General features: G+C 40.2%; 1 protein-coding gene across 1 annotated transcript in view; it reads left to right on the forward strand.

The window, feature by feature from the left end:
- Positions 1 to 16,705: 16,705 nt before the first annotated feature.
- LOC129451764 (nectin-3-like protein) overlaps positions 16,706 to 23,868 on the forward strand; it is a 45,923-nt gene continuing 38,760 nt past the window's right edge. Inside the window, exon 1 of the mRNA XM_055215199.2 lies at positions 16,706 to 16,955. Coding sequence (XP_055071174.1) covers positions 16,889 to 16,955 — 67 coding nt within the window. The 5' untranslated portion in view covers positions 16,706 to 16,888. The remainder of the gene's footprint in view (positions 16,956 to 23,868) is intronic.

The following is a 23,868-nucleotide window of genomic DNA, read 5'->3' on the forward strand; positions in this document are numbered from 1 at the left end:
TTTCTATTTTTATTGTACTTACCTTAAAAAAAGATAACCACATTAAATCAGCTGGTATTAAAAGCAAGTAATATAGGCTAATAAAACTGATGTGCTGTTAAATTTATTTGCCGATGTGGCTCATAGACATTGACTGTATACAACATTCAGTGGTCAATATGAAAAATTCACAATAAAATCATAAAAAATAAAACATAATTTCTCCATAGACTTGACTTAGTCATACATACGTAATATTACAATAGGTACTGTAGTTATAAAATACTTAGAGAATAAATAATTTATAATTCTTCATATTCTTAACCCCTTATTACCCCAAACTTAACAAATTGTTCCCTTACAAGTATGTACTGTAGAGGTACCCTGTTGTTACAAATAGGTACGCTGTAAATTCAGTTTAATTACGCGGTACTTTGCGGGTCGTAAAATAAAGCGTTACCCAATTTATAATATTTGGGGAAAAAAGGGGTAAAACCAGGAAAAATACAAATAATATATGCAGTAAAGTACTGCGTAAGTACAGCGCATTTACAGCATACATTTCTGTAATTATAGTGTACTTATAAAGTACATACGTGTGATTTATAATATTTTGGGAACAAAGGGGTAACAAGTGCCACTTTAATTTACGGCCCGCAGATGTTGTATTTACTCTTTAACTACGCGAAACAAGGGGGTAACAAGTGCCACTTTAATTTTTCAGCCCGCAGATGCTGTACTTACTCTGTGACTACGTGAAACGGGGAGGTAAAAAATTTTGACTTAGACTGTAACACAAAACAATGGTATATTTACACAGTAAGAAAATACACTCATAGGGCTCAGTCACAGCAAAAGCGTTTATGGCAGTTGCAGGCGCCTTTTTTGAATGATATTCTATGGGCAGGGCGCGTTTGCGCGCTGTTTATGCGCGCCGAGCGCCTTGCGGTTTTCTGCCGCCTGCCGCGCACGCGTTTTTGAAGGAGCGCTGAGAGCGGAGGAGCGCCTGACGTCATTCGCGTCTTCCATTGTCCAATCGAATGAGGGGAGAGGCGGGCCTTACGTTGTGGCGAGGGAAGTTTACAGTTGCTTTGAAGAACCGGACTCTCTCCTGCGTGTTTGTGCTCCTCTTATCCTCAAACAAGGTCAGAGTAAGCGTCATCTTTTTAAAGTTTCTGCTAATATGACAGTTAACAGCAAAAGAGCGCTCACGCTTCAATATTTGATTGACAAGACAGCTGACTCGGTGGTTGCTTAGTAATATGAAAAGCCGCGCTGCACTGCTCTTTTTTAAAAAAGGCAGTGCGTTGCGCCTTGCGTTTGCAAGCGTTTAAAGCGCTTTTGGTGTGACTGAGCCCTTAGAAAGGATGTGTTAATTTTTTAACACATTATGTGTAATTTTAACACATTAGCCTATGTGTCATTTTGTGTTGATTTTGTGTTAAAATATAACACAAGTTGTGTTAAAAGTAACGCAAAATGTGTTGTTTCCATAATAAGAATCCATGTGAAAGCAGCCATGGTATGACGCCAGTGCGCCACAGCTATATGTGGAGAGGAGTGTGATCAAGCCAATTCAGTGAATGTGTGTGTTCTCGCTAAATTACTCTCATAAGATTGTTTTGCATGTAGCATATGCCATAATCACGTAGGCCTAATATTTGAATTGTGAGTCCGAAGTTATGAATTACTTACTGTATAAATAATTTGTAATTTCCCATGTTTTTATTATATATGTCATACATACCATGTAATATTAAAATAGTTAGCCCTTAGTTATAAAATACTTACTGCATATATTATTTGTATTTTTCCTCGTTGTTACCCCTTTGTTCCCCAAATGTTATAAATTGTTCCCTTATAATTACACGTCTGTACTTCATAAGTATACTATAACTACAGAAACATACACTGTGAATTCGCTGTACTGTACTTACACAGTACTTTTCGTGCTGTAATCTAATTACCAAATATTTTACATTATAAATGTAATAAGCTTTAATATTTTCTACCCATATCCTTTTAAGTTTTAGTTGTATCACAGTTTCAGACGTAAATAAAGCCCTTAAGCATTTGGACACAACAAAATCCACAGGCCCTGATAAATTGGATCCCTATTTTCTAAAGCTTGCAGGAAATTTTATTGCCATACCCTGCCCTGACTAATATTTTTAATTTGTGTTTAAACACAAATGTGATTCCTCCTAAATCAGCCTTTGTGGTTCCCATTCTAAAAGGTGGTGATCCTTCCATTTTAAATAACTATAGACCAATCTCTAAACTGTCAGTACTGGTCAAGGTTCTAGAATCCCTTGTCAGTGATCAGTTAAAGAATTTTTTAACAGTTAATGTTTTATCTGATTTTAAATCTGGTTTTAGAAAAGGACATAGTACAACATCGGCAGCTCTTAAAGTTTTAAATTATTTTATTGAATTAATGGATAACAAGCGGCATTGTGCAGCCCTTTTTATTGACCTTTCAAAGGCATTCGATACAGTGGACCATAAACAGAGACTGTATAGGGCTGGGCTCAGTGAGCAAACTATTGGCTGGTTTGTTAACTACCTTACAGATAGGACTCAGTGTGTGCAGGCGGAGGGTAGCACTTCTCGCTATCTGAAAATATCAAAAGGTGTGCCTCAGGGATCAGTCCTAGGGCCACTGTCATTTATCCTTTATATTAATAACATTGACCACAATGTGTCTAATGTTAAATTTCATTTTTATGCTGATGACACAGTACTGTATTGCTCAGAACCCACCATAGACCAGGCCCTCTCCCAGTTACAACTTGTTTTCAACATGCTTCAACAGAATCTTTATGAATTAAAACTTGTTCTTAATGCAGATAAAACTAAAGTCATGCTTTTTACAAATACAAAACTTAAATCAAATGTGCCTTCAAGCCTCACCACTCAGGGTACAGAAATTGAATTTGTCTCTAAGTACAGATATCTCGTTATTTTAAATGATGAATCTCTTTCTTTTAGCCTTCATATTCAGCAGCTAGCAATATTAGGTCTCCTTCCATCCTACCTCCTGACCTATATTAGTGTAAAAAGTACTGGGTCTTATAATCTTCGTTCCCAGGATCTTTTCCTTTTAACGTATCCAAAGGTTAGATCTGAGTTAGGGGAAAAGGCGTTTAAGTTTGCTGCTCCTTCAACATGGAACATGTTGCAAAAATCTATGAAACTAACTAAGCTGGTTTAACTGGTCGTTTTTAAAAGGATGATGTTTATCTTGGAGGCAGCCACATCTGGCTGTGGATGTTTTATTTGATGTGTTAGGATTCTGGTTGAATCTGAGGGATTTGTGGTTACAGTTGTCTTATATTTTTTGTGTTTTTGTGTATTTTGTATTTGCATGTACTGTATGTGTGGTTGTACTGCTGCCTCCCTTAGCCAGGGCACTCTTAAAAAGAGATTTTTAATCTCAATGAGTCTTTTCCTGGTTAAAAAAGGTAAAATAAAATAAATAAATAAATATATCCCTTTCACATTAAAGGCACTGGGATGGCTAAATGGTCTCTGGTGATCTAAAAATTAATTGGGTAGGTTATGTTAGGCACAATATGAAAAAAAAAAACACTTACTGGGTTACCAATGATAAACTTAATTTTAAACACCATTAAATAACTACAGTCAGGGCCAGATTAACACTTTGTTATACCCTGGGCAACAATATTCAAGGGCCCCATCATCATGACTCCAGGATCACCATAATATGGTCATATACAGAATATATTACTGTAATATACAGTAAATATACTCAATACTTCAAATTCTAACTGTCATCAGGTGTATTTTGATTTACAAATATTTAAATGCTCATACAAATGCACTACTATGTCCCCTATCAAAGACATTCACTCACACTGAACTGAACATCAACGCAGACAGGAATTTCCTCACAGAAGTTTAAGATCATGTAGGCTACATCTTGAACGTAGATATATAAATGAACACAGAGAAAGTAAGTTTAAAACTGTGAAGCACAAGCAAACATGCTGGAAGGCAGCTAAAAACCATCAGGACATATACACCGGCTTATTTTATTTTATTGGAGCCTTACCTCCAGATAGTAATAAACTGGATTGATGATTTAAATGTTGTTTACTCACATGTGTGTTGTGAACTCTCCGGATTTTATGTTCTGCAATGCTCCACTCATTCAACTCTCCACATGGTCGGTTTGTTTACAGTGTCGCGTGAGCAGCTACACTGCAGGTTCGACTTCATTTGCGCTAAGCAGACCTCTTGGTGATGTCAAAGTACCGCGAGAGCGATTCAAAGCAGATTTCTCCATGTGATAACTGGAATCGCTCTCGCGGTACTTTGCTGTCACTCGGCTGTGGGTTCTTTCGCGCCCCTATAGTAATTTGATTTCATACGCCGATCGGATCGCGCAGATACCTGCGTATTACGTAGACTACACCACTGTTTATACTTTAAATTTTCTGCATTTCTGATGTCCTTTTCCTTTTTTAATTTCCGCTTCGCGCTCCCACTTAGCTTCTCCATGTCTCGTTTTTTTCTGTTGTAGCAACGCCTTGCGTCACATAACGCTCGGCGAACCATTTACCTACCTATGGCTCTGCCCACCTCATGCGGACTGACCAATGAGAAGAGGGTCTTAACTTGAGGCCCTCTCTTCATTGGTCAGTCCGCATGAGACTGACTCTCAACCGCTCTCAACTCACATTCAAAGTCAGGCAGCGCAGCGTCTCTCTTTGCAGCGCATTGAATTTGAGCGCAAAAGCCCGTGTTGACAGTTTGTTTAATATAAAGCGGCCAGCGGGAGATTACCAGATACAGTATTTTGCTCGTGCCCTTGCTGCCCGGGGCCCTTTGGAGGTCTTGGGCCCCTGGGCAATTGCCCAGTTGCCCGTATGGTTAATCCGGCCCTGGCTACAGTGTATTCAACATCACCTTGGCCTTCCTTGACTTGAGAAAAGTGAGACGCACGTTTTATCTTATCTAGGCGACACAAGCTTTCTGAAAATGTATGGTTTAGATGGATTTCGTACCATATTCCAAAAATGTTGGAATAATCTAATGTTTCTGTCTAGCATACTGCACATTTCATTCATCATGTTCTCTTGTAACTAGAAAAGCAAAAAACAGCAGCTACAAACAATTTTTTTTAACATAATTATTTTTATAATTTCTGATAAATTTGCAAGTAACATTTACCTCAGTGCAGTTGAGTTGAGAACGATGGGACCGAGTGCCGTCGAATACGTCCACCTGCGTGATTCATTTTGCGCATGTGCGAAAAAGATATTATTTAAACATCATATAAGCGACATTGTGGGCTGACGTGCTTCCAAATGTAAGTGTGATGATGAACATATCAGTTTATCATCCCAGGAAACATTAGAAACATATGGAATTATATTTTGTCTCAATGTGTATTTTGGTGTTTTAACCTAACTGTGATGGAGTGATTGGAATAGCATGAATGTCTAACATTTTCCCTTAATTACTGGGCCGTACCATTAAGACATACCGAATTTGATATAAGTGCTGAGTGTAAGTAATTGCATCTAAATATGAAATGATTATGTTAGCGTGTATTATTCAGTAAATGAGTTTAAGTGTCTGGATCTGTATAAGATTTAAAGAGAACAACAATTCTTTGTTGTGTAGTGTGTGTCAAACATCCCTTGTAAATGGTATGATCCATTAAGTTTGGCGGGAATAGCTCCTCAAGAAAGGTATTATGAGGGTGAACATGTGGCTGATTGGTTAGGTAGTGTGTATGTCTGAGGTGAGACCACATGTAGAGGCTCATGCCTCAAAACAAGGTTTTCACCTGTTTGCTGCTCACAGCATGTTGTGTTTTTTTATACAACTGTAAAATGGACTATGTATAAAGTATTTCTGAGTGTTTTGGTGAGCACTTTATGAACACGGCTGGTGAAAATAAAGAACTTGGAATTTAAAAGACTGCCAAAGTTTTCTGCTCCCTTTTTTTCCTTTTCTGTGCCTCTCCAGCAATACACACGGTACGACAGTAAGTAACAAACGTAAATAAATAATGTGATGATATGTGGAATATATAATTCTAGATTGAGTCCAATAGAGGGTATGCATTGACGTCACTTTTCCACGTGACCCAGACCCGTCGCCAGACCTCAGTCTTAAGGGGGGCATATGAAATGCATGGGAGGGCACACTTATTATTAGCCTACAGTACGTATACTTATAATAATATATACTCTATTCGCGCAGCACGTAATCACCACGTTAAACAACCATCAGCAATATGACCAGATAGCCTATAGCCTACACACCACATTACATATAGAAACAATTTTATGAATATCCATAAATCTATACAACATATTACATGTAACACCAGAGACATCTCTCAAACATTGCATTTTAAAGCAGTCAACAAAGGGATATGCACACACACATTCACACACACGCACGCAGACTTTGAACCTACGGTACTGTGGAGGCAAGCGCTGTCGTCTCTCCCTCCCCTCCTGTCAGTAACTTACAGCGGCAGGCGGCGTTTCTCAGAGCAGAAGCTCCTCATTAATAAAGTGTCCACTCGGAATTAAACCTGTGCGTGAGGTCCTTTTCAGAAGCAAGCTGAATCACCGCAGTGAACAAGTCCATATCTTCTGAATGTAGTAGTATGTTAGGCCCGGGGTCGGGCTCCACGGTAGAGTTCTTCACGGGTCCACTTAGATCCGAAAACCCGAGGTCCGACCCGAGACCCGATCGGGTTCGGGTCTAAAAGTTTCACATGTGCCTCGGACACGGGTCGGGTACAACAATAGCGGCATCGGGTCTCGGGTAATTTAAAAATGAATGTGTTTTTTCTGAACGGACCCGAGAAGACCCGAACTCTCTCGCCTGTGTGCGTCAATGTCCTTTTCAAACCTCTCATCTGTTTGCCAAGAGCGCCTGCGACATTGTGTGGTTGTCGGAAGGTTCATTTTCGTTGAGACAAACATGTCAGTCAATTATAAATTTACATTTTAGCGGTTAAGTTACGTTGGTGTCGTCGTCAGATAACAAAGTAAAACCAATGGAGCAGCTCGCCAAATTGGTTGCAAGGCCACCGGAGTTTCTTTCTGTCTGACTGCTGCGCGTCTTTTGGAGACTGTTGTTGGGCTTTTAACCATTTGCGGATAATATCCATCTTAAAGCAGTATAGCTAAGCGAAAACTCATCCAGTTTAAAAAAAGTGCGGTAACTGTTGAGCGGCTACACTGACGTAGGCTACGTCACGTACGTGTCGTACGTAGCCTTGTGATAGGCTGTTGCAGTGTAGCTAGATTCCCATCAATCAAACAAAAGCACACCATTGTTTTTTATATTTTTAATGTTTTAATTATAAAGAATACAACATTAATGCAACACAAAATTAGCAACATTAATAATTTAAAATGACAGTATTTTTTTAAATACTGGGGGGGCACAAGTGTCCTTGAGGGCGGGCCCGGCCCCCTAAGGCCCCACCATAGCGACCGGTGTGACGTGACCACACCGGAACTCGCCTTGTTGCTTGGCAAACGTTCAACAAAATGGCTGTTTTTCTTAGCGGGTGCTGTGAAAAGGCCAGTAAAACTGACAACTATCAACTCTTTCACCGCCAGCGTTTTTTTAAAAAGTTGCCAGCCAGCGCCAGCGTTTTTCATGATTTTCACAAAAGTTAAATGCCTTCCAGAAAATGTTCTTCTTCAAATATATAAACATACAATATACCAAATGAAAGAACAGACCCTCTGCTTTCAAACAAAAAAAAAAAACGTTTCATCCTACCTTCAGTGGTTCTTTTGTAATCAGCTTTTGAATATGGGTAGATTTCTGCAAAAACACCACATTTTGAGCAAAAAGCAGAGATAATTCCATTTTTGTGATGGACTTTTCATAGAGATCCAATTCAGAGCGATCTTTAAAACAGACAAGGACATGCAGCAGCTTGCCATAGGGCAATACTTCCACCTGGTGGATAATAGCGGTATTGCGGAAAGACGGAAATACTCCTCATTGGCGGGGAAGCGTTTTCTCTTGATTGGCGAGATATCTCGTCAATGGCGGGGAAAGAATTAAATTTAATTTAGTTGAACTTGATAGCAGAGGTGGGCAATACTTAGTTACATTAGTTACATTTTCCAAGCATCTGTGCTTTATTATTAGGGTGTTTGTCTTGGGGAAAATGTTACTTCACTACATTCTAAAGCATATAATCATACTGTGTATTCTTTAATATTGCATATTAACATTTATTTAATACCTAATTATATTTTACATGAGTAAAAGTATGTTAATGTACTTAAATATTAAATGTTAAACAAAAACTTGTATTTATGAAATTTAATAGAGTAAAAATTATGATAATATGCTTTGGAATGTATGTTTTCCAAAAAAAAAAACACAGAAAAAATACAAATACTTGAAAAATATGTTTAAGTAGAAAGTAAAAACTCTGCTTGATAGTGACCCTAGCAACTTGTCAACCCACTGTCAGGACAATAAACAAACAGAAAGATCCCAAAGCAGATTAACAGAAATATTTATTAAATGAAATAACGAGAGTCAATAGCACGTCTGGGCGCGAGGCCACTCCGAGGCAGACGGCAAAAGGGCACACTCTAGGTAGATGCGTTCCACACATGCTCGGGCTCCTGCCAAACGGCAAAAGGGCACACTCTGGGTAGATGCGTTCCACACACGCTCAGGCTCCTGCCACACGAACGGTGGAGGGTTGGCAGCATGAGGCTCCGCATCAGGAGGGTGACGAATCCAATCGAGGCATGAAGAAAGCTCGTTCATACGAGCAGACAAATCATCCACTTCCTGAGCTGTAGTGGTGAGCTGCGCGGTGTGTTGACCCAGCCAAGCTCCCTGTTGAGCGAGTGCCGAACGGACAGAATCTGCATCTGCGGGATCCATGATGGCAAGTTCGTTCTGTCAGGACAATAAACAAACAGAGAGATCCCAAAGCAGATTAACAGAAATATTTATTAAATGAAATAACGAGAGTCAATAGCACGTCTGGGCGCAAGGCCACTCCGAAGCAGACGGCAAAAGGGCACACTCTGGGTAGATGCGTTCCACACACGCTCAGGCTCCTGCCACACGAACGGTGGGTGAGAGGGAAATGGGCACACACACAACAGTGAGATGGATCCTCCACTTGACTGGGCTCCACGCCCCACAACACGGGCAGATGAAGATCGAGAGCAGGGGGTAATATGAGCTTGACCGTCACCGGGTTAATAACCTTAACAATGCTGTATGGCCCAAGGAAGCAAGGTGCCAGCTTACGAGATGGCCCTCGGAGAGACAGATCCTTGGAAGAAAGCCATACCTTCTGCCCACAGATAAAGTGGGGCGCCGGTCTACGGTGACGATTAGCCACGGCCTTGGTTCGTCTGGAAGTCTCGAGTAAAGTATTTCTAGTATCTCCTCCAGGTGCGTCTGTAACGTCGAACGAAGGCTAGCGCAGTACTCAAAGTGTTCAGTAGGGGTGTTAAATGCTGTCTTCCATTCATTGCCCTCTCTTCTGTGCAGCAAATGATAAGCATTGCGCAAATCTAACTTGATGAAGAACCGCGCTCCCTGCAAAAGCTCAAAAGCAGAAGACATTACAGGAAGAGGGTACCTATTCTTAACAGTAATGTCATTCAAGCCCCTATAATCAATACAGGGACGGAGGGAGCCGTCCTTCTTTTTAACAAAGAAAAACCCGCCCCTGCGAGAGAGGGACGGATGAGACCGGCACGAAGGGCATCATTAATATAAAGCTCCATGGCCTCTCTCTCAGGACCAGACAAAGAATAAAGTCTACTTTTAGGCGGAGAAGTTCCTGGGAGGAGTTCGATAGAACAATCGTATGGCCGGTGGGGAGGAAGGGAGGTGGCCCGGGCTTTACTGAACACCTGACCGATATCGGCATACTCCGCCGGGACTCCGGTCAGATCAACCGCCGAAACCTGAGGAAGAGAAGAAACAGAACCCGAAACAGCAGAACCAAGACAAGACACATGACAAGACTGAGACCAAGCTAAAATAACATTTTGTTGCCAATAAATGTGTCAACCATGTATGCCCTAAAATGATGGGAGAGAGAGAGGCATGAAGGATGTACAACACAATCTCCTCACGATGATTGCTAGAAATAAAAAGACTTACAGGGGGAGTGCAGTGAGTGATCTGTGCCATCTGCTGACCTCTGATGGACCAGACATCCAGGGCAGCCTCGAGAAGAACAGCAGGAATACCACAGGCGCGAGCCAGATCCTCACTAATAAAATTGCCCTCAGCGCCCGAGTCGAGCAGAACCGTGGTGGGATGTTCGAGGCCAGAGAAGGACAGAGTGACTGGAAGTTGAATGCAGGATGACGAGGAGGATTTCTGTGACGTGATGCCCACCAGGACCCCCTGATTCACCGATGGGCGGCACCTTTTACCGGGCAGAGCTTGGCAAAGTGCCCTGGTTTGCCGCAGTACAGGCAGAGGGAATTCTGTAGGCGATGCTCTCTCTCTCTGCGATAAACGCATCCTACCCAGCTGCATGGGCTCACTCTCAGCGGACGAAGGGTTACTGGACTGACTGGACTGGATCTCCTCGCTCAGAAAGACCCGGTGACAGAGAGAACGGCGCTGGTCACGAAACAACATCCGGGCTTCAACCCTCAGCGTGAGCTCAATCATGACATCAAGAGAGTGAGGCAGGTCGTGGGTCGCAATCTCATCTTGAATGCTGTAAGATAGGCCATCAATAAACTGCGCCCGGAGTGCTGCCTCGTTCCAACTGCATGCCTCTGCCAAGGTCTTAAAATGGATCGAATAATCCGTTACCGAGCTCGTTCCCTGAGCAAGGCGAACCAGACGGGCAGAAGCGGCATCACCGCGAACGTAGCGGTCAAAAAGCTTAATCATCTCCTCCCGGAAATCCTCAAAAGACTGACAACACGGATCCTGGGCGTCCCAAACAGCGGTGCCCCACTGACGCGCTCTTCCCCCCAGCAGAGTGGGAGGAAGGATCGCCATCATATGGTGGAGGGTTGGCAGCATGAGGCTCCGCATCAGGAGGGTGACGAATCCAATCGAGGCATGAAGAAAGCTCGTTCATACGAGCAGACAAATCATCCACTTCCTGAGCTGTAGTGGTGAGCTGCGCGGTGTGTTGACCCAGCCAAGCTCCCTGTTGAGCGAGTGCCGAACGGACAGAATCTGCATCTGCGGGATCCATGATGGCAAGTTCGTTCTGTCAGGACAATAAACAAACAGAGAGATCCCAAAGCAGATTAACAGAAATATTTATTAAATGAAATAACGAGAGTCAATAGCACGTCTGGGCGCAAGGCCACTCCGAAGCAGGCGGCAAAAAGGCACACTCTGGGTAGATGCGTTCCACACACGCTCAGGCTCCTGCCACACGAACGGTGGGTGAGAGGGAAATGGGCACACACACAACAGTGAGATGGATCCTCCACTTGACTGGGCTCCACGCCCCACAACACGGGCAGATGAAGATCTCCTGAGACGGGCAGAGAGAGAGAGAGCGTTAAAGGTGCTGACGGAAGAAGCTGGACAGCTCCAGAGGCAAAGGACCGCCCTGCTGGACAGCGACAAAGCTGCAGCGAGTCTCTTAACTCGCAGATGGTATGGCAGTCTATAAAGCAGACAGATGGAGTAGCAGTCCTAAATGCAGACAGATGAAGAACAGACTAAGTAGCCGTCAGCGATCACAGGGACAGGATTCCGAAATAATTCCTGGGCAGCAGAGAGCACAGATTAACGGGGCAAAGAAAACAAATAAACAGACTAGATAGTCACGACAAGACAGGACTAGAAACTAGCAAAGCTAGTAGCTGGCGAGAACATACACAGACGAACTTGCAAGGAAACACTAAACACACAAGGATTAAATACTGAACCGATTGGCCATCAAATGAACTGCAGCTGTGAGTGACGCAGGTGAAGATGATAACACTGATTACACCCATGAGAGAGATGCGCACATGTGAAGCTGTCAACACAAAACACAGGGAAACCAAAATCCACCAGTCAATAAAACCAAAGTCATGACACCCACCTGGTCTGTGGACGTTGGAATGAACGATCAATTTACTTCTCCTTTCTGTGTTTTTTGGCAGTCTGTAAAACGATAGCTCCAAATTCTTGTTAATCTGTTAGTACAGCAGATCGCGAAACAGCTTTTTCACATTTCGACGCGTTTTTACCGTATTTTCGCCGATGTCACCCTGTACTCAAATGCTGCTGCTCTGTCTTTTGCCACTCAGTGGGCATAACCACAGTCACTCTCACCGACGGTGACGTCATGTGCATACCCTCTATACTTGCATATGAAAATAGAAATTCGCAAAGGTGCTTGCAATCAGCGCTATAGTAACTGATTGGGAAACCTGAAGTAGGGTACAGAGGCAGGAACAATTATTATTATTATTAGTAGTAGTAGTAGAGTAGTAGTAGTAATAATAATAATTTTATGAAATTTCCACCACATACGGCAGATTCGTTGATTGACCCCTTGGCCGCGTCAAAATCCAAAGATGAGGGATTTGCATTGAAGGGTATAGGGCGGCCGTCTACATTGAAAAGCGATGCAGAGGGGGTACCTTCTGCCTCGGATGTCGACGCCAGGGGGCAATGACCAAACGTCGATATGTGACAATGTGGGTGAGACTGTGTTGGTTGTAGCAACAATATACTCAGAAATACAAAACCTATGTACAAATACGCATTTACAGATACCCATAGGCAAAATAATTATTACATACATGAGAAATTAACAAATAACATGTGACATGAAATTAAATTACTTTAAAATACAATATACAATAATACACAATAAAGACACTTACCTCGCTCTGCTTGGCAAAGGGTGCTGACATGAAACTTTCAAGTTATCACGCGAAACCTTCATGTGCAGATTTTTTTTTTTAAGTTTAATTTCGCGTTTGCACATAAAACTTTCCCTTTCACGTGCGCACTAAATGCGATAGTTTCACGTGCGCATGCGAAACTAAACTTTATTAAATATTTTCTCCATGTCCCCTTAGGGGCTCCGTAAAAACCCATGTGTTCTTTCATGTAATTACTTCCACCTACTATTTAAAGTATTCTCGTAAATGTAGAATCTGCTATTTAGAATAGATACGGGCGAATTGCTCGAATGGCTGAATCCATGTGGTGCCTCCATCTTTGAAATACATTTGCAGAAGCTGAAGCATCCTAAGGTTGCATTTGTAGGTGGCATACGTCATATTTCCTGTTTAAGGCTTATTCTTGAGGACTTTAAAACGAGTCGCCAAGGAAGCGAAAAAGATTTAAAACGACAACACGACAGGAAAAACAACAAGACCAAAGTCAATATTGGAGTAGTTTTGCAAGATGGAAACAGCTCATGATGCTCAAGGGACAACGACGTTGCCTGCTTTCTATCTTCTTCACTGATAATTCAGCATATTTGTTTAAATCTATACAGTCTATGGTGTAAACTTAAAGTTTTATAATTGCTTGTTATATACTGTAGCATGGTTGTGCATAACACTACGTCTAGGATACTTTTCCTTGCATCGATTAAAGCTGCGGTCGGCAACTCTGGAGGACTGAGATGATTTTGAATGTTTACAATTTCACGCCCCTCCCCCACTACCATCGGTCTGGCTACGCGATACTAGATTTTGGGGAGATTAATATTGCATTTATGTACTGTATTTGATTAATTATCATATGGTTTCCTTACTGAGTGTTTTAACTGTGCATATCTTAAGCAAACCTTATTGCTGATTGGTGGAAACAAAAACCAGACAATTGGTCAGCTCAAATTACCAAAATGTGACAGATGCAGAATTAGTAGCTGTTGTATGGAAACATTGAGTCTAGGCATTAAAATGTGTTAAAAAAACAGGAAATATGTGTGTTGCAAGCTTGCTATAAGAATAAGAATTGAGGGTTTGGAGAGGCAGTTCAGGTGTTGCATCTTTTTGTCTTTTAGACAAAAAGAATCACCGGTGCAGCACAGATGTCTGTATTAAAATAATTTAATAAAGGCACAACAGTGACTTCCGTTTCGATGCACAACTACATCTTCATCAGAGTCCTGGACTCTGTCTCACTGTTGAATTGTCTCAACACTTTTAGGTGGCCCATTTGCTGACAAGCATACAAAGAGGACAGCTTGTTGAATGCAGAACGTTGGTATCAGTAAGCAATTGCCCTAGTGAAGCATGGGCCAAATGCTGTGGAAATACTTATCAGGGACAGGGTTAGCAGTTTGTGTTCAAGTTAAATATGACATGTAATTCAGAATACTGATAAGCACATCCTGTAAATGACAACTGCATTGAAAACATTGTTTACATATCAATACCACACATACCACAGAAGCACCTCTGCAAACTAAGGAACTGGTTTCACAAACTAAATTGTGTTTTGCAGCACAATTTGTTTGACATTTTATTGTCTTATGGTTGTGATTCTGATTTGTTTATTGTAAAATACTGTTTCATGTAATTCTTCATTTCCTGTTAAATTATCACTTTTTTATTTTAGTATTGTTGTTATGAATTGTAATGATGCGGTTTTAAAAAGCAATTGAAAAATAAAATTATACAGAAAATAAGATTACATAGTTTTATTTTCAAACTGAAGTTTTTTTTCTTTTCAGACGGTTTGATAGTAAAATATGAATTGTGTAAATCAGAGAATTAACTCTGGATAGAGTTAGTAATCCTTTATGGTTCATTCCAGTGGCGGCTCGGGACTGCTTATCCAAGGAGCGCTAATTCAAAATAAGTGTTTGGAGTTTCATGTGTGTGGTTCCTTTTTATAAAATATCTGCGTGTCGAGAGATCCTGTGTGCATCACGTGTTTGGTTTTGCCTGCTGCACACGCGTCAAAATCATTTATGATAAAAGAGTTCATGTATGTATGTATGTAAGAAATGTATATCAATTAATCATAAAATGGCCCTGATATGTCACTAGACAGAAATCATTTTCATTTCAAATACTTATATCACTGACAACAGTGGTCCGGCCAGGATATTGTCATTTAAAAAGTGGAGTTGCAGCCCTCAACTGATGTGTATGTTGTCATTTTGTGTATTGGCCACCAATTGTGTGATTGCAGTACCAGTTTTAGCCAAAAGTTGTGTGATTGCAATATCAGTTTTGGCCACATTCCTACATACTGTTCCTTTAACAGTAAATTCTGATTACACATGAGATTATGTGAGTATCTGACAAACACGAGCGTCTCTTTTATCATTAACCCTTTAGACGCGTCTGCAGCAGGCACTTATTTTGACAGACATGTGATGCACATAGGATCTCTTAAAGCGCAGAACACTTTGAAAAGAGTACCCACACACATGATGGGCTACATGTTGTGACAAACTACCAAAGTGCCCTCGAAAAAAGAGACACCGGCCTCTTCACTGGTTCACTCATAATTGCTGATGAACAACTCTGGATGGGAAGTAAATTGTGGTGGAGTATAGGCTAAATCTGAAGTGCCTCTGAAAATAGTTCAAATGGAGTCAATTTCTTGTAGCTCTGAATTAAGTTAAATTGCACTAGAGTTGATTTCAAAAAACACTAACGAGATTCAAATATAACATGACAGAGTAAAATATCAACATATATTGAGCATAATTAACTCTAAGAAAACAACTTCATGAAAAGAGTAACTTTTACTCTTTTTAGAGAGGGACCAAATGTTATCTGGTACAGAATAAAAATTTCTTCACTTCTCTTTTTTATTTACTGTGTGGGTTACAAAATGAAACATTTCATCTGCTGCAGTGACAAAGGAAGCTGAAGATGAACTTGAACAGTATGTCACCTTCTGAAATGGGACTACAGTTATGCACAGAGCCTATAAGCACAGAGCCTGCTTATGGATAACTTTTATAATGAATAGATGTGCTTTTTAGAGCTTTGAAATCTGGGCTCTAATTTAATGACATTACAAAGCTTTAACTCAGACTGTGTAGTATTTACCGGGGGAGAGGGTGCATAGAGGGTTTGGTATCTTGGTTATTAAGTTATTATTAATATTATTCACTAAATGGTTAGTAAAGAATGAAATGTACATATGTTATTTACTAAAGTAACCATTTGCCAAATAACTTATTTTATAATGGTGTGGATTTTTGTTATTTCTGTGTTAAATTGTTAGAAAAGTCTGTGGAATGCAGACTGTGTTTAAACTTTAAAAAATTCAGTTCTAGAGATCCAAAAAAAAAATATTTCTGCAATCATTTATCATTCATAATTGAGTGTTTTATTTTTGAATTACTAATATAGGCCTACAAGATCTCAACACAAAAACAATCCAACATGAAAATTTACTCTGACCCATAAAAATTAAAAATTGTCTCCTAACATCAGTGTTTTGTGTCTGCTCAGCAAAATTACAAGTGCAAATGAGTAAGCTATCAAAGGCTAACAGATTGATATCAAAATTGTATCACAGCGCCATGTAGTATGTCTGGAACAAGCAGTGTGACAACCAACTCGTGAGACAACCAGCCCCGGTCTCACCTACATAAATAAATAAATAAACTGCAGTTATGCTTTCATCACATTAAAACCACTCCGCATATGATATGAAATTGTTTTAAAGGATCCATACATCATGTATTCTCTCTCTCTCTCTCGCTCTCTCTCTCTCTCTCTCTCTGTCTCTCTCTCTGTCTCTCTCTCTCTCTCTCTCTCACACACACACACACACACACACACACACACACACACACACACACACACACACACACACACACACACACACACACACACACACACACACACACACACACACACACACACATTCTCATGAGTGCGTGTGGTTACTGTACTACTTCAGCGGAATCTACTACCTTCATCTTTTTGATGTTAAAGACACAATCATGGTTTCACTCTGCGTCTCAGTGAATGTTTTTATTTCATGTTTATTCATCACCATACCAGTAAAAGGTACGTAATTTAACTTATCCTAACCAATTAATTTTGTGAAGAATAACTAGATTTCTAAACGTCATTATTCAAAGCATCCGATAACACACGGTCTAGCTCTTAAAGCTGCGCGGACGTTTGAGCGAGCCGGACGCGGAAAGAAAAGTATAGGCTACCCCGGGCTCGGGGAGCAATCTATTACCCCATGATCTGTCAAAATAGATAAAACAAAACATATCAATGGTCTTTGGTATAGTTGCCTAAATGCATGACATTTTGTCCTCTTTTAATTGTCCCCTAAAACTATAGCAGAAACGGGATTCAGTTTCAGTTTTAAGAATTCACAACATTTATATTTATGCAAAAAAATCTATAGTTGCAAGTCTCTAATTGCTAACACATTTGCGTATTGGAATTTAGATAACACTCATTCTGCACTGTCTGAAATGAATGTAAAGCTGTCACTGGTACAGCAGTGTAGCAGTAGCGGAGACAGATGGGTGTCTGGGTTGGCACTTCGTGTTAATCGCCGTGATTATTTCGAAGTGCGGCAGGGCAGCACATTGGTCAAACAAATATAAAGAATATTATAATGTACATTGCTAATACTACATATTTCACCGTGGAAGTGAACTGTCTTTTTGTGGACTGAATATCGGCATTTATTTTTCTGCTTGCACTGTATTTACAACAAAACCCTACGCCGTGTTTTTATTCATGAAGTGATCTTTATAAGCTATTGGATGATTATTAGTTGGACTGGACTGCCGCCTTGAACTTGAAAACGTGACGGGCATCCACCGGCAGCGCGCGTGCACAGCTGCTTAACCGAGTTCATGCACGGCGTTTATTGGTTACTGTATATCTAAAACGAAACATTTCAATGTAATCCGTCTTCTCTGCTGTTTAAGTCTCTGTCTTTAAAGGTTTTTTTTTTCATTGTGTTAAGTTTATTTTGATACGAGTAAAGGAAAAAATACCCCCGTTGGGGCGTATTGTTGCCTGGTCATTGGCACACATTTTGGTAAATTTTTGTAAGGGTGGAGTGGTTATTAAATTATTACAATCTAAAAAATAGTCTAAAAGTCTAATGATTGGTCTCTGTAAAATGTATATAACTTCAGATTTGATGTTGGACTGGACTGCCGCCTTGAACTTGAAAACGAGACGGGCATCCCCCGGCAGCGCGCGTGCACAGCTGCTTAACCGAGTTCATGCACGGCGTTTATTGGTTACTGTATATCTAAAACGAAACATTTCAATGCAATCCGTCTTCTCTGCTGTTTAACCCTATAACTGCCACTGCCCCTTTTGAGTGGGGGGGTGAAAAGGTGATCTGCACGTTAAAATGACTATAACTCTGGCATTCTTTGGTTTAGAAGCAAAATCTTGGTCTCTTTTTTAAGAAGACAATTTATAGTTTTACACTGAGGTGTTTGAAGTTGTAAATATTAAATGACAAAAAAGTTATACCCGTTTAAATTTATTTTCAATAATTAAAATAATGCAATAAAGTATATACTCTCTAATCAAATGTATATAAAAATTAAAATATTTTACTCTCAAAACACCACACCAATAAAGACACAAGTCTCAACTAGTTCTGAACCAAATTTTAGGTGAAAATAACAAAAAATGAAGTTTCTGTCACACTTTTAGTGGTTTTACCAACCAAGGCCACTAGGTGTCAACGGTTAGTTGCAATATCTTGTCAAAAGTTGATAAATTACTGTCTCTGCATTGTGTTTAATGCAAAAAGGTTTTGAAATATGAAAACTACATTCTTAGAGCTTTCCAACGATATATAGTTTGTCAAGATTTTTGAAGATTCATATATTCATTTTGAAGAATATTAGAATTATGAATATATACGAGTTCATATGGACTCCTCCTGGGTCAGTGACAAATAACAAAATGACTGTCCCTAATAAATGTCCATCATCAAATGGCCTTGAAATATGAAAACTACATTCCTAGAGCTTTCCAACAATATATAGTTTGTCAAGATTATTTCAAGTTTATAGGGTATTAGTGTTATAAATTTATAATCATGTATATGTATTCCTATGGGGTGAGTGACATTTAACAAAATAACTGTCCCTATACAAATTCTATCATCAAATAGCCTTGAAATATGAAAACTACATTCCCTGAGCTTTCCAACAATATATAGTTTGTCGAGGTTATTTCAGGTTAATGGGATATTTACAAATAAATATGTAATAACATTTTGGGCCCAACTGTTGGTCTGCGACATTTTAAAAAATGACTCCTACTACATACTTTTTTTTTCAAAATGGTGTTGATATATTGAAACTACATTTTTAGAGCTTTCCAACGGTATATACTTTGTCAAGATTGGTGTAGGTTTAGACTATGTAATTATTATTTTAAATATGTAATGCCAAACGTCCCACCTGTGGGACAGTGACAGTTATAGGGTTAAGTCTCTGTCTTTAAAGGGTTTTTTTTTTCATTGTGTAAAGTTTATTTTGATACGAGTAAAGGAAAAAATACCCCCGTTGGGGCGTATTGTTGCCTGGTCATTGGCACACATTTTGGTTAATTTTTGTAAGGGTGGAGTGGTTATTAAATTATTACAATCTAAAAAAATAGTCTAAAAGTCTAATGATTGGTCTCTGTAAAATGTATATAACTTCAGATTTGATGTTGGACTGGACTGCCGCCTTGAACTTGAAAACGAGACGGGCATCCCCCGGCAGCGCGCGTGCACAGCTGCTTAACCGAGTTCATGCACGGCGTTTATTGGTTACTGTATATCTAAAACGAAACATTTCAATGCAATCCGTCTTCTCTCTGCTGTTTAAGTCTCTGTCTTTAAAGGTTTTTTTTCATTGTGTAAAGTTTATTTTGATAGGAGTAAAGGAAAAAATACCCCCGTTGGGGTGTATTGTTGCCTGGTCATTGGCACACATTTTGGTTAATTTTTTGTAAGGGTGGAGTGGTTATTAAATTATTACAATCTAAAAAATAGTCTAAAAGTCTAATGATTGGTCTCTGTAAAATGTATATAACTTCAGATTTAATTCAGTCCATCAACTGAGAAAGAGAAGCATCAAGTGATAATTTGTAATTGATTGGTGCTAATAGAGGAACTGTCACACTTAAAATAAACCAAACCATATGTGTACCCTGCACATTATCTGTTGGTTTAGCTTAATTCAATTTAAGACCATATAATATTCTGTATAAAAATTAATTATTGACTATATAGCTACCCAGTCTCACAAAGTTTCGTGAAATAGTCACGTAATTTTTTTTAAATTCTTTTTTTCGTGCTATTATCACGAAATTTCGTGTTTTTTTCGTGATCGTATTACGAATTCCTGTTTTCGTGTGATTATCACGTATTGGTTACTCCTATTGGTTTTCCTATTTTTAAACCATTATCAAAAAACAGTCATCGCAAACATTAAACAGGCTTGTAGTGCTCACCAACATGCACACGACTGCTTGTCAATGACAAGTTCTTAAAGGAAAACACCACCGTTTTTCAATATTGTACTATGTTCTTACCTCAACCTAGATGATTTAATACATACCTATCTTTTTCAATTTGTGCACTTAATATTTATACAGCGCATTGTGAATGTGTTAGCATTTAGCCTAGCCCCATTCATTCCTTAGGATCCAAACAGGGATGAATTTAGAAGCCACCAAACACTTCCATGTTTTCCCTGTTTAAAGATAAAAGTTACATGAGTAGTTACACAAGTAAGTATGGGGGCACAAAATAAAAAAATTAGAACTTTTAGTATGTATGGTTCCCTGAAATAACGGGAACAAGCATTGCGTCAGTTGCTGATGCTATGGGGGGAAACTTCTGTTTACTCCATGACTGAAGCCTATTGATTAAAGTCTGTAAAAATTACAGACCAATGGTGTTCGAACCCGCGAAAGGGCGGGCTTACACTTTATATATGCAGGTAGAACACTCTTTCGGTTACCTTATTCGACTGAAGCGCGAAGCCGAATAAAGCTCGCTGCGACGGCATTCATAGCACGGCCAGCTACGCAATGCTTGTTTTCTTTATTTCAGGGAATCAGGGTTATGTGAGTAACCTAAACGTTCCCCTTCAATACGTTTCATTCCGCATTGCATCAGTTACTGATGCTATGGGGGAACATCATCCCATCATGCCGTGCATATACAACGGTTTAAAGTGCCTTACTGGAGAGACCCAAATGGGGCCCGATTATCAGTCTATACACGGCTGAGTAAAAGCACCATAATGACATGCATACGGGTGAAGCCTTTGACGCACCGCAATGCATCATGTGGTAATATACAAGCCGGTGAGTTCCCAGAGCGCGCCGCATGTGTGTACATCAATCAATCAATCAACATTATTTCTATAGCACATTTTGCCAACAAGAACAGTCTCCAAAGTGCTGTACAAAAGACAATAGAAAGGCACACAAGTACAAAACCACAATCATTTAAAATAAATAAATAAAAACAAAATAATGAAAGACACAGGACCACATAACTCACGCAGTATTAAAAGCCAAGGAATAAAAGTGGGTATTAAGAAGAGACTTAAAACATTAAGGCAGAGCGTTCCATAGTCTTGGGCCAACTACAGAAAAGGCCTGGTCCCCCCTGGATTTGAGTCTGGACTTAGAAACCACGGTGTATAATGTAACGGTGTACATGTAAATAGAAAGTATGACGGTGAGTTAGCTTAAACGCACCGTGACGAGTAATACAATAGTGGCATACAGGTGGAATCAGCGAGTGCACTGTGATGCGTGTGTATGACTTTAAGCTGACAGAACCTGCGCATGTAGGGCAGGGATGTCTTGGGATGTCTTAGCTGTAAAATCTGACAAACGCAGCCGGCTGGTCATCGCTCTATAATAAAGTGTTCTTAATGATCCGATAACGGTGTTCTCGCCCTATCAAACAGACAAATGAGATTGCACCTCTTCAGGAAGGGGAGGAGTGTTAGGATCTGTGATCGCTGAGCACAAAGTGGCTGCACTATAGTGGCAACAAGTCCATGCGGCTCAGTCCCTTGGTCCGTTTCAGCGACGTCAGGGAGGCGCCCGCACAGTGAGCTTCCAGGATTCTCATAAGCGGCCTCAGCGTGGGTGGACCCAGACTAACGACGCGCTCGGAGAAGTGTTGGGCGACGTAAAACCATGCGCTAGCTCTACTGAGCCGCTGAAAGAGACCTCGCCACTGAGCGTGGGAGGAGCGAGGGACTCTCGAGTGTAGAGCATGAATGGCTGCGTTGTGACAAAGAGACAGAACACAGGGGCAGAACCAGCCCGTGTATGCTTGTCTTATGCATCTATCTTAGTTTCACGGCTCCGCCGCTTGCTCATTTCAGCGAGAGAGGAACAGCAGGGGGAGCACGTAACACAGATAGAACAGCCAAGCATCGTGTGAGCGGTCTCGGCGTGGGAGGTCCCAAGCTGGCGACGCACTTGGAGGGAAATTCATAGGGGCACAGGCGCTCACTTGAGCCGCTGTGATTGGACGCTATTACAACTTGCTCTTTTAGCTCTTAAAGCTTTATATTCAGAATATTGTTTTTACCGGATGGCCGCAGGGGAGACCGCTTCAGGCATGTGTCCGCAGTACAGGGCTCGTACCATGGCAAGCGAAGGCTTATCTTCGGTTCTCAGCCAGAAAGCGGCAGGGGAAGACGCTGGGACTAGATTCCGCTGCAGGGCTTAGATCAGGGGTGTCAAACTCATTTTAGGCTGAGAGCCGGATGGTATGTAACGGCACAATGAGAGGGCCGGATAATTTTTTTAAACCTTAAAATGAACTACACAAACTAATTAATTAGCAAGAAAAGTAGTGAAACACACAGCTCTGTAAAAACTACATTTCATAAGTCACACTCATAATGTACATACTAGACACACAAATTTACATCTGTACAAAACCCACTGGCCATAGGTTGAAAAGCCTTAATTTTACTTCCTTTGCATGAAACCTTAACAAAATTATACCTTAATGCCAAAATTATTTATAAACCATTCACTTTTCTTTGGAATATATTTGTAATGAGAACAGTCATTTAAAAAATGAAAATGCTAGATGGGGCAGTGGCCCAAACCAAAAAGGGCACTAAGGGGGTGGTTCTATTATTATGGTTTTAATAAAGTATTATAAATATGATGTGTTATATATATATTACTAGCATCAACTTAGACAAGTGATTATAATGGGAAATAACACGAATTAAAGTGCGACAATCTGCTAAATATTCAATATGATTTACCTGCTGGCTTGATGGAGCTTTGAATCCATGTTTGTAATGTTGAACTGCCTTGTTGAAAATTGTTGAAAATTCGGAGTAGCGAGAGGGTCGCACTGAAGGAGAAATAAGATAAGCAAAATAGTGTTCTACTCGCATATATAGAGCGTAAGCCCGCCCTTTCGCGGGTTCGAACACAAATTAGTCTTAGTAATTTTTACCGACATTAACCAATAGGCTTCAGTCATAGAGTAAACAGGAGTTTTCCCCCCAACTGACACAATGCGAAGTAAACTATATTGAAAGGAAACTATGTATGGGAGAAGAGCACTTAGTTTACAGCACTTCGACCTTAGGCGCAGTAATATTGATGGAAGTTTGAACGAGAGGTGGAGTAGTCAGGAGTGATGATGCATTTAAAGCCCTACATTTAAAAACTATGAGCTTTAAGACCCTGGGGAATCCATGGGAGGAGTGACGTAAGAGGAAACTTGCGCATGAATAAAAAATCTTGAAAATAAACAACAGATAACTAAATCACGATAACAAAATCAGTTTTCCAATGCAATATATGTTATTTACAGAAGTAATCTGACATTAAATCGATTTGCACAGATTAATTAGTACTCCACCTCCCACGTGAAATCATCAACTATGTTGTTAAACTAATGGTTCAAACAACGAATGTGCGACAAAGT

Source organism: Misgurnus anguillicaudatus, chromosome 17 (genome assembly GCF_027580225.2).
Source record: "Misgurnus anguillicaudatus chromosome 17, ASM2758022v2, whole genome shotgun sequence".
In the NCBI taxonomy this organism is placed as follows: Eukaryota; Metazoa; Chordata; class Actinopteri; order Cypriniformes; family Cobitidae; genus Misgurnus; species Misgurnus anguillicaudatus.